Source organism: Chaetomium strumarium (genome assembly GCF_033439665.1).
Source record: "Chaetomium strumarium strain CBS 333.67 chromosome Unknown B0T15scaffold_1, whole genome shotgun sequence".
Classification (NCBI taxonomy): domain Eukaryota; kingdom Fungi; phylum Ascomycota; class Sordariomycetes; order Sordariales; family Chaetomiaceae; genus Chaetomium; species Chaetomium strumarium.
Window position 1 is genome coordinate 309,075 of NW_026944429.1, and position 12,796 is coordinate 321,870.

At 56.7% G+C, this 12,796-nt stretch overlaps 4 protein-coding genes across 4 annotated transcripts; 3 read left to right on the top strand and 1 right to left on the bottom strand.

The window, feature by feature from the left end:
• The first annotated feature begins 234 nt into the window (after positions 1 to 234).
• On the top strand, positions 235 to 2,085 carry B0T15DRAFT_515399 (acyltransferase family-domain-containing protein). The gene has a single exon (XM_062868189.1). It carries the CDS (start codon positions 256 to 258, stop codon positions 1,714 to 1,716), a length of 1,461 nt encoding a protein of 486 aa, XP_062725188.1. The 5' UTR covers positions 235 to 255; the 3' UTR covers positions 1,717 to 2,085.
• A 2-nt stretch (positions 2,086 to 2,087) lies between these two features.
• B0T15DRAFT_515401 (uncharacterized protein) lies at positions 2,088 to 3,534 on the top strand. Its single transcript, XM_062868190.1, has 2 exons — positions 2,088 to 2,175; positions 2,362 to 3,534. Exon 2 carries the CDS (start codon positions 2,376 to 2,378, stop codon positions 3,357 to 3,359), a length of 984 nt encoding a protein of 327 aa, XP_062725189.1. The 5' UTR covers positions 2,088 to 2,175; positions 2,362 to 2,375; the 3' UTR covers positions 3,360 to 3,534.
• B0T15DRAFT_2370 (carboxypeptidase A2) lies at positions 3,531 to 5,297 on the bottom strand. Its single transcript, XM_062863025.1, has 3 exons — positions 4,820 to 5,297; positions 4,114 to 4,728; positions 3,531 to 4,012 (listed from the first exon to the last, which is right to left on the bottom strand). Exons 1-3 carry the CDS (start codon positions 5,145 to 5,147, stop codon positions 3,702 to 3,704), a joined length of 1,254 nt encoding a protein of 417 aa, XP_062725190.1. The 5' UTR covers positions 5,148 to 5,297; the 3' UTR covers positions 3,531 to 3,701.
• A 1,982-nt stretch (positions 5,298 to 7,279) lies between these two features.
• On the top strand, positions 7,280 to 8,860 carry B0T15DRAFT_389055 (XRCC4-like factor-domain-containing protein; the record flags this gene model as incomplete). The annotated part of the gene is made up of 1 exon (XM_062864471.1): positions 7,280 to 8,860. One exon carries the CDS (start codon positions 7,280 to 7,282, stop codon positions 8,858 to 8,860), a length of 1,581 nt encoding a protein of 526 aa, XP_062725191.1.
• Between the last annotated feature and the right edge of the window lie 3,936 nt (positions 8,861 to 12,796).

A 12,796-nucleotide genomic window follows, 5' to 3' on the forward strand; every position in this document is an offset into this window, starting at 1 on the left:
TTCAAGGATCAACCCCACTTGCAATGTTCCGTGAAAGTAACGCTGGCTTGAAACCAGACTGGCAAACGAAAAAAAAAAAAAAAAGAAACTGCTAAACCCATTGAGGAAGCTGATGGACAGCAGGTACCGTACGTATTTACCGGCCCCACTGAGCCGCGGCAAGTGGTCAAACCGTGATGCTTGGCACAGCAGGATTCAGGGGCACGAGGGGTGTGTGGGCGATGCGCATACACTCTTGAACCAGACATTGATTGCATGGAACTGAACGAGCTCGCGTCGAATCCACCAGCGCGGGCGCCCGGCTATGACCCAGAGCGGCAGCTGCCCGCGCCGGCCCCAACCGAGCCCGTGGCGGCGCGCGGGCCCGAGCAGCACTCGTCGTCGACGGCGTTCCTCGACGGCCTGCGCGGCCTGGCCGCCTTCTTCGTCTTCATCCAGCATACGATCGGCAGCTTCGACTACAACGCGCACGAGCACGGGTTCGGCGAGGCGGGGCAGCACTGGTACGTGGCCAGCCTGCCGTTCGTGCGCATCCTCTTCAACGGCGGCGGCGCCGCCGTGGCCATCTTCTTCGTGCTGTCGGGCTACGTGCTGAGCCGGTCGCCGCTGCGTCTCGTGCGCGACGGCAAGCCGGACGCCTGCTTCGGCAGCCTGGCCTCGGCGGTGGTGCGGCGGCCCATCCGGCTTTATGCCCCGCCGCTGGCCGTCACGCTGGCCTTCGCGCTGCTGCTGCACGCGCCCTTCCACCTCGTGCAGGAGCTGCCGTGGCCGAAGCGGAAGGACGACGTCTTCCTGGAGGTGATGAACTGGGTCGTTGATTCCGTCCACTTCTTCAACCCGTTCCGGGCCCACTCCAACGAGGCGTGGTTCACCTACAGCATCGTGGTGTGGACGATCCCCATCGAGCTGAAGGGGTCGATGCTGGTCTACGGCCTGTCGGCGCTGCACGCTCTCGGCTGGCTGCCGGCTCCCAGAAGCGTGCTGGTCTGGTCGATCGCGGCCGCCGCGCTGCTCCAGACGGGCTTCTGGACCATGGCCTGCTTCATCGGCGGGCTGATCCTCGCATGCCTGGACGTGTGCGCGCTGGACAGGTCCTTCCTCTCCCGCCACTGCGACGCCCGGCGACTCCTCCCGGTGGCGCTTCACCACGCCGCCTTCCTCCTGGGCTACTACCTCCTCTGCCAGCCGGCGCACGACGGCAATCCCGAGTACTCGCTCCACACGCCCGGGTGGCAAACGCTGACGCGCCTGATCCCCCGCGCCTACAGCAAGAACCAGTACTACCGGTATTGGAACTCCTGGGGCGCGCTGCTGCTCGTCTTCGCGGCGCTGCGCATCCCCTGGCTGCAGCGCCTCCTCCGGACGCGCCCGCTGCGCTACCTCGGCCGCGTCAGCTTCATGTTCTACCTCGTCCACCTGCCGATGCAGTACATGGTGGGCGACCGGCTGGCCAGGGCGCTCGGCCACGTGCCGCTGTTCGCGCCCGCGGACTCGTCGTCGTGGTGGGACGACCGGCTGCGCGTGCCCGACGTCGGGCCGCCCGGGTTTAACTCGCGCTTCTTGCTGGCCACTGCCGTCATGCTGCCGCTCAACCTGGTTGTGGCGGATTTCTTGACGCGGGCGTTGGATGTGCCCTGCGTGCGGCTGGGGAAGCGGCTGGTGCAGCGGCTTGGGCTGGAGAAGAGAGTGGCGAGCAGACAAGGGAGCGACGGGTAACCTAAGGATACTTATCCGTTTAGATGTGCCTTTTTCTTCTCATTTCGTTTCCAAAGAGCGGCCATCACTTGTAGAGACAAAGCAAGTAGAGTTCTGATCCTGTTTTTGGAGCCTGAATATAATTACTCGGTTCGGCAGCCCCGGTGGCCATTCCGCACCAACTCCAATACATATTCAAACCCCAAGCAAACCACCACCAAGAAGTTCCGTGGCCATCGACTACTACCTGTCTTCCTCCGTCAACAGTCCGAGGAGGGTCAAGTAGTCGATAGACCCACAACCTGGAAGCTTGCCTACCATCCATTGGTCTTTATCGCGTTCTTAACCCCGAGTCCAAAGTCCGAAGTCCGGGATCGTGTGAACGGAAGCATCAGTTCTCTTATTCTAAATGGCCTTTCTACTCAGCGATCATAAGTACTTCCCTGTCAACAACTGAATTAGAAGACATCGTCATAGACAGTATGAGGACTCCCACGCTTTCTTGTCGCGCCTATACTAGACTGCCATCCTCACTATCAATCCTTACACATCTCAAGTTCAACACGTCCCCTATTACTCTCAGTAGTACTTCCTTCTGTCACCACCGTCTTCAAGTTCACAGCCCAAATCCCACCAAGAGATCGTCGTCACTAATACCAGTACTAGTAGCACGACGAACAATGAGCACCACCACCCCCCTCTCCTCCTCCTCCTTCGGCCTCCAACTCCTCCGCCAAAAACCCCTCGCCGACCCCGCGGATACTACTAGTAGTACCTCCTCCTCCTTCTCCGGTAAAACCGTCCTCATAACAGGCGCCAACTCCGGGCTCGGCCTCGCAGCAGCAATCAAATTCGCCTCGCTGGCCGCCTCCCGCCTGATCCTGGCCGTGCGCAACACCGAGGCAGGCCATGCTGCGCGGAGGGCCATCATTGAGGCGGCTACTACTACTAGTAGTACTAGTACTAGTAGTAGGGGGGCTGTGAATGCGGAGGTGGAGGTGTGGGAGCTGGATATGGATTCTTACGATAGCATTACAAGGTTTGTGAGGAGGGTGGAGGAGGACGGGAGGAGGCTGGATGTGGTGGTGCTGAATGCGGGCGTGTATATGGTAGATCATCGCGTCGGGCGGTACGGCGTGGAGGAGACGCTGCAGGTCAACACGCTGTCGACGGTGCTGTTGGCGGTTTTGTTGCTGCCCAAGTTGAAGAAGGCCCAGCATGGGGGGGGAGGGGCGGTTTTGGAGTTTGTGACCTCCCGACGGGCGGAGGCGGTGCAGTTGACCCAGGAGCAGAGACAAAAGGGGGGTTTGTTATTGAGGGGCTCGACGATGAGAGAGGGAGATGGAAGTGGAAGTGCCGGTGGTGGTCGGTATAACCCCAGTGAGCGCTATCGCCTGTCCAAGTTCTTGACGACGTGCGCGATGAAGAAGCTCGCGAGTATGGTGGAGGCGGACGAGGTGGTGGTCACGGCTGTTTGTCCTGGCGGGGTGGCGACCAACCTGAGTCGGGGATGGACGGGTGCCGTGGCGACCATCGTCAAGGCGCTGGTGAATAGTCTGTTCATGAGGACTCCCGAGTACGCGGCTCGGACGCTGGTGAGTGCTGCCGCTGTAGGACCTGAGGTCCATGGGAGGCTGTGGTATGACGATGAATTACACGAGTGAGTTGCCTAACACCGCGGCCATTTAACGTAGTAATCAGCTTACAAGGGGACAGTCTTCCAAATCTCGCCGGCGAAGACGGTGACCACTTGGTCGACATGATTTGGGCGGAGCTCACGGATGTGTTGCGCCGAGAGATCCCGGAAGTGGATGGTGTCTTGAGAGACTTAGCTGAACGCTAAGCCGTGCATAAAGGCCATTAGTATAGCATCGCGGTGATGCCTATTTGAATTCTACGCGCTGCTATATACAACTTGCCATCCATACCCTTTCTTTCTCCTGGCAACGAAGTCAGACTAGGAGAAGCAACACAATAATGCCGCCCTACTAGTACTAGTACTGGCCTCATTTCATGTTCTGCAGCAGGTAGCGCACCCCGGCATACGCCTCCTCGCCACTGGGCAGAATCTGGCTCGCCGGCAGCACAAAGCCGTAGTTGCCCGTATCCCGCAGCTCCACGGTGAAGGTGTAGTCGCCGCCCACGACGTCGTTGACGTAGTCGACGCTGTTGCCCGTGGCCTTGTAGATGGTCGAGCAGATGGGCCCGCTGGTGAAGGACGTGCCGTGGACGGCCTTGATGGCTGCCACCGCTCCCCGGGCGAGGGACTGCAGCTCGTTGTTCTTGGCCGCGACGGCCGTGCACGAGTATCCATATGCTAGTGACTTTTTAGTACTTAAATACGTAGTTACCATGCACCTTACTTTGCTGCCGATGGGATAATGAAAAGATTGGAGGGATGGATCATCATGGGCTTACGGGTCATGAACAGCTGCGAGTACGAGTGCCAGTCAATGTACAGCTTGACGCCCTGGCTCGCCTTGGTCGTCCGCAGCCATGAGGACAGCACGGCGGTCTCGGGCGCATCGCCGGCCGCGCGGCCCTTGAAGTCCTCGGCGCACGGGTTTGTGGAGGCGCCGCCGCTGACGGACCACTGGTAGGGCCAGTTGCGGTTGATGTCGTGGCCGAGACAGGTGCTGCCGGACGTGGTCTGCCGGTTCTTGCGCCACATGCGGTCCGTCGTCTGCGTGTAGATGAAGCCGTCCGGGTTGACGACGGGGAAGATGAAGAAGTCGTACTTGTCCAGGAAGACCTGGCCCTCCGTCGACGTCAGCAGCGTGTAGGCGATGTACTCGTTCACCATGGTCGAGATCCACTCCCGCGCGTGCACCGTGCCGTGGAAGACCACGGCCGGCTTGCCCTTGCCGGACTTGCCCCAGAAGTGGATGCCGGTGATCGCGTTGCCCTGCAGCGAGTTCCCAGCCGAGACGACCTCGGACTGCGTCGGATACTGCGCCTGGAGGTCGTTCAGGAACTGGAGGTGGTCACGGTAGCTGTGGTACGAGTTGAACCACGTGATATTGGCCGATCCAGCTAAGAGTGACGGAGGTGACTCATGTGAGCGAAGTCCAGACCGACAGCCGTGCTCGTGGGATAATGGGATTGACCATTGCCATTGCCATACCTGCGTAGACACTAAAGTTGGACTCGTCTGCGATGGACGCGCCCAGATCCTCATGCATGGTGACCGCCTCCATCCCCTTGATCTCCGCCTCGAAGGCATCGACCTGCGAGGGCGGAACCACAATGTCGGCGGCCGCACCAACACGGGGCTTTCCTTTCCATGTCGTGAGACCGAGCGTGTCGATGATGTTGTTGACTTTGGCCACGTCTTCCCCAACTTTCAGACGAAACACTTTGTATCCGTCGTACGACTTTCTCTGCGATGACTCGACCGCCGCAGCCGACGCCACCGCGAGAAGGCCGGACGAGGCAAGTAGACTGCACCTCATATTCGAGAGAAGGCTGGAGACCCGCGGTCGGTTTCTGGCTTGACGAGATGAGAGGGGGAGGAGCTCTCGCCACGGCTGCCGTATGGACCGGACTGATATCTGCGTGCCCTATCTCTCTTCTTATTTATAGTCAGATCGGCACCCAAGAAAGGCCCAGTTCTGAAAAATCATCATTTGGCGGGGCCATGCGCCGGTGCTATCACAACTGCCATTTTGGGGAGGTGAGTTGCTATGCAGCCTAGACTACTAGTATGCTAGGCATTGCTAGCCGCCGAAGCCTGCTGCAACCTTCCCAAGACGATGTTGATCTCAAGCACCCCGCATCGTGAATCGCCTGCCAATCCCGGTGGAGGGCAGCTCGAGCTTCCAGATGCAAGCCGAGCCGATAAGCTTTCCCCAATGTTTCAGGTCAGCACGGCATTGAGAGTTGCATATTGGGGTTGCAGTGCTGCGTTCCAATTGCCGGACCGGCGCCTACCTTCCGCATAAAGGCCCTATTCCGTTCTGTAAACATGAAGACCGGCCGGAAGTAGCAACGGTGACATCAAAGCTGCTGCTTTCCCCTCGATGATGCTATTGTTCCGGTTGTTGAGGCAATTGTCAGACTGGCAATATCGCGTAAGCAACGCGAACTCCAGGGGCATGCATTGCTAAGATATTTGCTGTATCGGTCCCCCTACGCTGAGCTTCCCCAATGAGTTAAGAAGCCACAGACTGGCTACTACTACTACCCCTATGTACCAGGTGCCTATCTAATCGTATGTCCCGTTAACAATGTGCCCGAGTGATTAGAACCCAAGTGCTTCCCGAGTACAAGAAATGTAGAACCGGCTAAGTGTTTAACATGTCACCCGGCGCTCTTGTTGTTTCAAGAGCCACAAGCACGAGATTGGATAGGTAAGGTAGGTGCTTGGACTCTTGGAGAAGAAGCATCCTTAAACAATTATCACCGCAGAAAGGAACTATCTGTTGCTGGATGCATATAGGCAAAAGTACAATCCGAAACCCTAACCCCTTGTTCCAAGGCACTTCGTAAGTTCGTTCTCGTGGTGATTCCGTACGCCAAAACCAGGTGAAACGACAGTTGGATAAGGGGAGTTAAGATGCTGCTGCTGACTGCAGACGTAGCCTAAATCCTTGATCTCATTAATAGTTGAGTTCCAGCTTGCGAGATCGTTGCCAGTATCGAGGTCCACCACCTCACCGCGTCTTCAAGTTTGAGATTTGAGATGAACAGTCTGAGGTCCGTGCTTAGCCGCACTTGCGACCGACATATTTCAGACCTCTGGTACGTGTAACAGTTGGTATTACGGTACAGTTATCGTCATAACTGAAAGCAATTGACATTTCGGAGCTATTACGCGTCGGTTACCCAGACCTTAAAAAAGCGAGGTCTGTCGCCAGTCGTAATACCAATCAGCCTACAAACTTAACGGTAAACCTTCGGTTCCCCAGAGAATCGACATCGACACCTCCACCAAAAAGCGCAAAGCCCACATCGGCAACACTTCGAGTGTCGCGCATTCTGTTCTATATATTCTATCTCATTCAGGTGCCACACTGAGGGAAGTAACAGGTGCATTTTCCGCCGCCCGTCCCAATTTCGCCTTCCGCCTCAGTCGGAGTCAGAAGGCAGCAGCGCAGCTGCCAACAGTTGTGCTCATTCACCCCCACGCTCTCAACACCGCCCGCGGCGCTGCCCGTCGGTGTGCAACTGTCATACCGTATTACGACAGCGCGGTCGGGTAGTTACAGACCTGGGGGAAATGAGACACGACACATCTGCGTGGCCGACTACCCTGGTGACGTGATCCGATGTTCGTGCGCACCGCCCCGTGCAACTCGCAAGGCGAATGCTGATCTTCGACCAGAAAGCCTGCATCAGCCCTCCGCCGCATCACACATTCCAATCGCCGGTTAGGGGAGGTAGCTCGAGATCCTCCCAACCTCAGCCATCTGCTGGCAGGCGGCACGCAGCGCCTGCGTCCCACCAGCCCCTGAAGCCTGGGTCTTGTCCAACACACGCCCTCCAGGAACCGGGTTCTAGCTCCTCCCAATCTAAGGCCGTCTGACTCTTACCTGCAGTTGTGTATCAGCGGCGGTCTGGATCCCTTGCGGCAGGATTTCTCGCGATGACCGGTCATCCGTCTTGGCGGCTGCTGCCGGCCGCCTCCCCTGACATCCCCACGCTCTTGGTGTCGACGGCTTTCACGGAAGACTCATACACCGTGCACCTCTCTGATCTCGCCAATGTGTGGGTCGAAAGCTTGGATCGGAAACCCCTCATCCACCGAGGAGTGATGGAGGGTACGAGCATTGACCCAAGCGATGGGCCTGGCCAAATTCGAAGGCTCCTGGAGCTCTTGGCGGCTGCCTTCGACAGCAAGGATGCCGAGCATGCCAATACCTCCCTCGTCCTTACCCGGGGTGACGACGACAACTCTCTTGTCCTGCACATCACTTGTCTGCTCCCAGAGCCCCTGGAACCGCTGAAATGGAACATGCGCCTGAAGAAATGTCCGCAGTCCACCATAGCATCCGAGCTTGTCCTCCCACTGATCCAAGCGCACGAGGCCCGCACGCGTGATATTGATCGCCTCATTTCGCTTCTACGCGACAAGGATGCCGTGATCAACAAGCTAATCGACAAACTCGAAGCCACGGGAACAGCGCTAGAATACGTCTTCCACGCACTGTCGGGGAAGCGTCGGGTCGCTAGAGCCACCGCAGAAGCGAATGTGAAAGGCCTAGCTCCCTTCTCTGAAGCTGATTTCAGGAGTGAAGCTGCTGAGCTTCGCGATGTGGCTCAGGCCTCGGATGTGTCTGCTCTCCTCGGGACGGTCTTCGGGGCCTCTGGCCTGCGGTATAGTTCAGATCTGGAAATAGAGGCGTCATCGTTTCTGAATGATTGGTGGACGAAGATCTCAAAGGGCAGGAAGGTTGTTCTATCCGACTGCCCAGGGAAGAAAGAATCCCGCAAAGCCTCCCCACCTCCAGAGCCTGAGCCAAGCAAAGAGGAGGAGGACGACTTCCAGGTGCAGGCTACTCCACCAGGCCTGCGGTCCGGCAAGAGGCTTGACCATCCTTCCCAGACAGCAGATGATGAAACATCGGATGGCGAAGACCTCGCGGAGGCCACGACCCGTTCACCCGCGACCAAGGCCACGGTGCGGAGTAAGGGCTCTGGCTCCCAACGGGGAACCATAGGTCGACACAATAGACCGTCACCCTCCCCTCCGTCACCAAGCACGTCCCAGCGCTCGCCCGCCAGGAGGACTGCCCCGGGGGGTAGCGATTCCGAGACGGCTTCGGAAGGTGACGATAGCGACACGCACAGCTCTCCTCCAAGATCACCCTCCAAGCCTTTGCCAAGGCGTGGAGGGTTGGGCCGCATTGGCGGAAAGCCAAAGACAGAAACTGCAGCCGCCACATCACCCTCCCCGCCTCCACCAGAAGGTGGATCGAGCCAACTGCCAAAGAGGCACAAACTTGGCGTGATCGGGAAGACAGCGCCAAGTCCTGTTCCGGAGCCGTCCGCCGCGAGTGCGAGCGATGACTCCAGGGGTCGAAGCAGAACACCGGCGACTGCACCTAAGGAAGAGCGGAAACGAGAGACATCACAGGAACGAGCCGACCGGAAGCGGGCCGAGCTCCAGAGGGAAATGGAGAAGCGCGCGGCTGCGGGTCCTGCGAAGAAGAAGCGCAGGTTTTGATACTCGAACGCGGTACGGTTGTTTTGAGACAAGTTGGTCCTCGCCCAGATCTGCAGGGGATTTTACTGTTGCGCACAGATCCGTCTATACATGCACAGAGTGATCTTCTTGTCATTTTACGTTGCGCAAATGAGAGATGAGACTGCCCTCGATACTCTTCCCGTTCAATTTTCAGGGACCCTGCGGATAGACTCTGGGGAGTCAGCAGCATCAGCCGAGACAGAGACCGACGTGTCGTGGGCCATGAGGACGAGGCTGAGCTGGGTGAAACAATGCATCCTGTCAATACACTACCCCAAGGACAGCCAAGGATCGACCAGGGCTGCGGATAGCTGCCGGTGTCCCGCCTCATTGTACCGTGCATTTGTACGCCTTCCCGTGGCTCGGTGTCGTAACTGCATCTGTGTAACCACGGTTCAAGTCCCATGCGTACTGCAAGTACCCACCGGCCATCTGGAGGAACAGCACACAACAGATGCGGCGATACCGAAGCCCCGGCCAAAGAGAAGGTTTCAGAATATCCCCTCGAAGGGCTGCGTGTCACCTTACAGCCAGGCCGGCGACGCAAGATTGTTACACTCGGATACTTTAGCGATGTACGTCGGGTTACAGAACGGAATGCACGCGGACAGATTAGGTCGTCATCACCCCTACTCGGGATGATGCTACCACATTGGTCGGACAGCACCTACCCGGAAGGAAGACAGGACAACCATACAAAGGACCGAGTCAAATACGCTTACGGCCGGGCGCGCAGCCGCATCTGGTACGACTTCACGACATGCTCCATAGAAGGAACCATGAATCACGGCGAGCAGATCCGGACACAGGCTCATTCGCGGCTTACACAGGCGATACTCGATGCAAGGACGAATGATAGCTCGTGGTCTGAGGCAGCGAGAACCCGCGGCAAGTGCATAGTCTCTATCCGATGGTTGGTGCCGGCCTACATTTTCCGAGCGGAACATACTGTGACACTTCAAAGTTGATTTGAGGAAGAATGATTTTTGGCGCATCCAGATACATGAAGCGCATGTTTCCCCTTCGGCCCGTTCTTGTCACGTTCTCTTGGGACGATACGTAAAGGATGATAAGTGATAGCGACTCGCCCCGTAATCGAGCACCTCAGCAGACGAGATATGACGTGGAGTGCCACATATCGGCCGTTCCGCCGCGTAGTCACGGAGTACCTCTGTGGCGAGAAAGGCAGTGCATAGACTTCAGTTGTCGGCAAGGTATGCTTTGCAGATAGGTGCCTCCGTCTCCTGCTTCATTGATAAAGCCCAAACTAGGTGCTCATGCAAAGATAGGCCAGTGATTCACCCACCTGGCTCAGGCACTCCCAGGCGGATATCCGCTAAGGGGGTGGTAGCCTCCCTGTCTGATATTCTCTCTAGGTTAACGTGCCTAACTGTGGGTGATTCAATGGCCATGAGCGAACCCTCCACGGACCGATAGCCTCTCGGATACCTACCACCCATGTAACACAGCAGGAGACCCCACGGCAGCCTGTAAGCCCCCTCCACTCGGAAGCTGAACTGCGGCGTCATCGTTATGCAGACTGTATGTTCAGGCTACTTGCGGCAGGACAGGTATTTCTTCTCTCCGGATCCGTAGTCATATCCGACAGAGACTCCAGCGAGATGATCCTCTGCATTAGAAGGACTAGACCGGCCAAGCACTTGACAAATCACTTCTATGGAATCGGTACATGCAATACGCCATCAACTTACAGAGTCTTCCCCTCTTCTTTTGTTGGGCTAACATATTAGTTTCTGACTACCTTACTCGGAAGTAGGTCTATCCGAGCGTTCCCAGCGAGGGTGGGCAGACTGCCGCGAGGACTGTAACCGAAACCGTCTTTCCTTTTCCCTCTCGTTATTTCTCGAATCGATCCCTATGGCCGAACTCCGCTGGCATGAAACCATCGGCCGGCGAAAGCGGGATCGGGCTACCGGCAGGAGTGGAGGAGGGCGGACCCGGTGCAGTAGCACGCTGCAGGCGTTCCGATCCGTGGGCCACCTGCGCAAGAAAAGAAAAGCAGTGGTTGGGCTGGTCGCCGCTTTATTACGGTGCTGAGATTTCGATTTGTGGAAGCAAAAGGGGATGGGCAATGCAGGTGCAGGTAAAACAGGGGTCGTTGTTGGACAGCCGCGATGCAGACGCCCGTTTACTTTTTTCTTTTTTTTTTTGTCTTTTGAGATTGTACCAGGGCCCTCGAGGATTGAGCTTATGTTCACCTATGTACCTTAGATACACGGCAATGGGTAAGGTAGGTAGGGTAGTGAGTCAGGCAGCATTGCGGTATTGTGCTTTGCTTTGCTCACACCCGCTGTGGCCGTCATTCGCTCAGTGCATTCCTTCGGGTCGATATGAACGACACGTCGCCGCGGGAAACGCGGGGAAATTGTTTACCGCGCTGTTGCCCTGCTCCCCTGATATGGGCCCATTAATCGTGTCGGCTCGCGTCGGCTTCAGGGGCTGGGTGCCGGCTAGTTCATTGTTGTTGCTCCGAATCTATATTCTATAGGGATATTCGCATTGAGCGAAGGCTCTGTCGATGATAGCCGCTAGTGCATAGCATAACGTGTAGAATAAAGGCTTCTTCCATCATGTCCTCAAAGTCGCCATCAGTCTGAGACAGGTCACAACGGACAGTCGGGCGACTTCCCCGCGGGCTTCTGTGCATCTCTGCAGCAAGTGGAAGCGACATGGTGACACCGGTCCCGCGAACCAGGTTTTATGGCCGATCCAATCTCGATCGAGCGGAGTCCGGAAAAGTGCCGCGGCAATCGGAGCAAGCACCCCTACTTGGTTCTGTATTGTACGCGGGTGTGTACAGTACAATACAGCCACGGTATCCCGCACGGTGTGTACAGACACGTATTGTATGTACAAGTACATCATACCCTCCAAGGCCTACAGCCACCAAACAGGCTCTCGGCCGAAATTTGCTGGTCGGGGCTTTACATACATCGAGCCACACGCTGGCGCATGAGACATGGACGTGGCTAAATAGCATGTTTTGTTGGTGCTATTGCCTTCCGCAGTCTTATTGCACGGGCGACCCCGTAGTATCGCCCTGTCAACGAGCACTGTGGCACTGAGGTTTGAGGCATAGTAGACTTATGTTACACAGCAAGGCTATTGTTAGTCTCAGGCTCTCAATATTGCCCTTTCGTTTTAGAGAGGGGCGAGTGGTGCATCAGCTCGTGATCAGGCACCCCACGTTTACGGGTGAGGGGGGTCGTATGTATCAGCCTGGAAGTACGGTATGATAACCAGGTATTGTACACATAGCGTCTGTACGATATGGGGGGCCTTTGTCTGCTAGAAGCGTTTTGCAGGCGTCCAAGCCCCAGGCGGTCCTTTCGGTTTTGGGGTTACAAGAATTACTCGTACTACCTATTCAGCAGTGTCTGAACTGAAAGCTTGAACGTGTATTGGTGTCATAGAGGTCATTGGGTCTCGAAGAGATATTAGGCGATCTACGTCGTAAAAGGCATTGCCAGTGTACCTAACTCGTACATCTGAGGCGGACTGTCACTTTAATGGGAACGCACGAACAACAAGTTGTCAAGCTGTTTAGGGGTTCCCACGGCCAACGCGTTATCTTCCGGATACCTCGGGACGGTCGTTCAATTTCCGACACCGATGCTTCTACTTTCACATCCTCAAGGACGCATGCTAGGCGGAGAGAAGCTAAAAGATTGCAAGCGCAACGCTGAGCATGAGCAATTGCAATAGTGTGCGCCTTGTTGGGCAGAAGAGAGTTCATTGGCTGAGACTTGGCGGCGTTGTAAGAGTTAATTGCACATGAGCATCGAATCTCTCGCAACTCACACCCGGCTTTCGGTCTTCACACCTCCCGTAACGGCCTGTACCCTGCAGCTATTGTCTGAAAGCGGACTGAAATTTGAGTTGACCCGCAACTTC

Coding starts and splice junctions, on each gene's coding strand:
- B0T15DRAFT_515399 (XM_062868189.1), top strand. CDS start 256: ATGGAACTGAACGAGCTCGCGTCGAATCCACCAGCGCGGGCGCCCGGC.
- B0T15DRAFT_515401 (XM_062868190.1), top strand. CDS start 2,376: ATGAGCACCACCACCCCCCTCTCCTCCTCCTCCTTCGGCCTCCAACTC.
- B0T15DRAFT_2370 (XM_062863025.1), bottom strand. CDS start 5,147: ATGAGGTGCAGTCTACTTGCCTCGTCCGGCCTTCTCGCGGTGGCGTCG. Junction 4,729..4,819: donor CAACTTTAGTGTCTACGCAG/GTATGGCAATGG, acceptor CGTCACTCTTAG/CTGGATCGGCCAATATCACG. Junction 4,013..4,113: donor CTCGCAGCTGTTCATGACCC/GTAAGCCCATGA, acceptor AAAAGTCACTAG/CATATGGATACTCGTGCACG.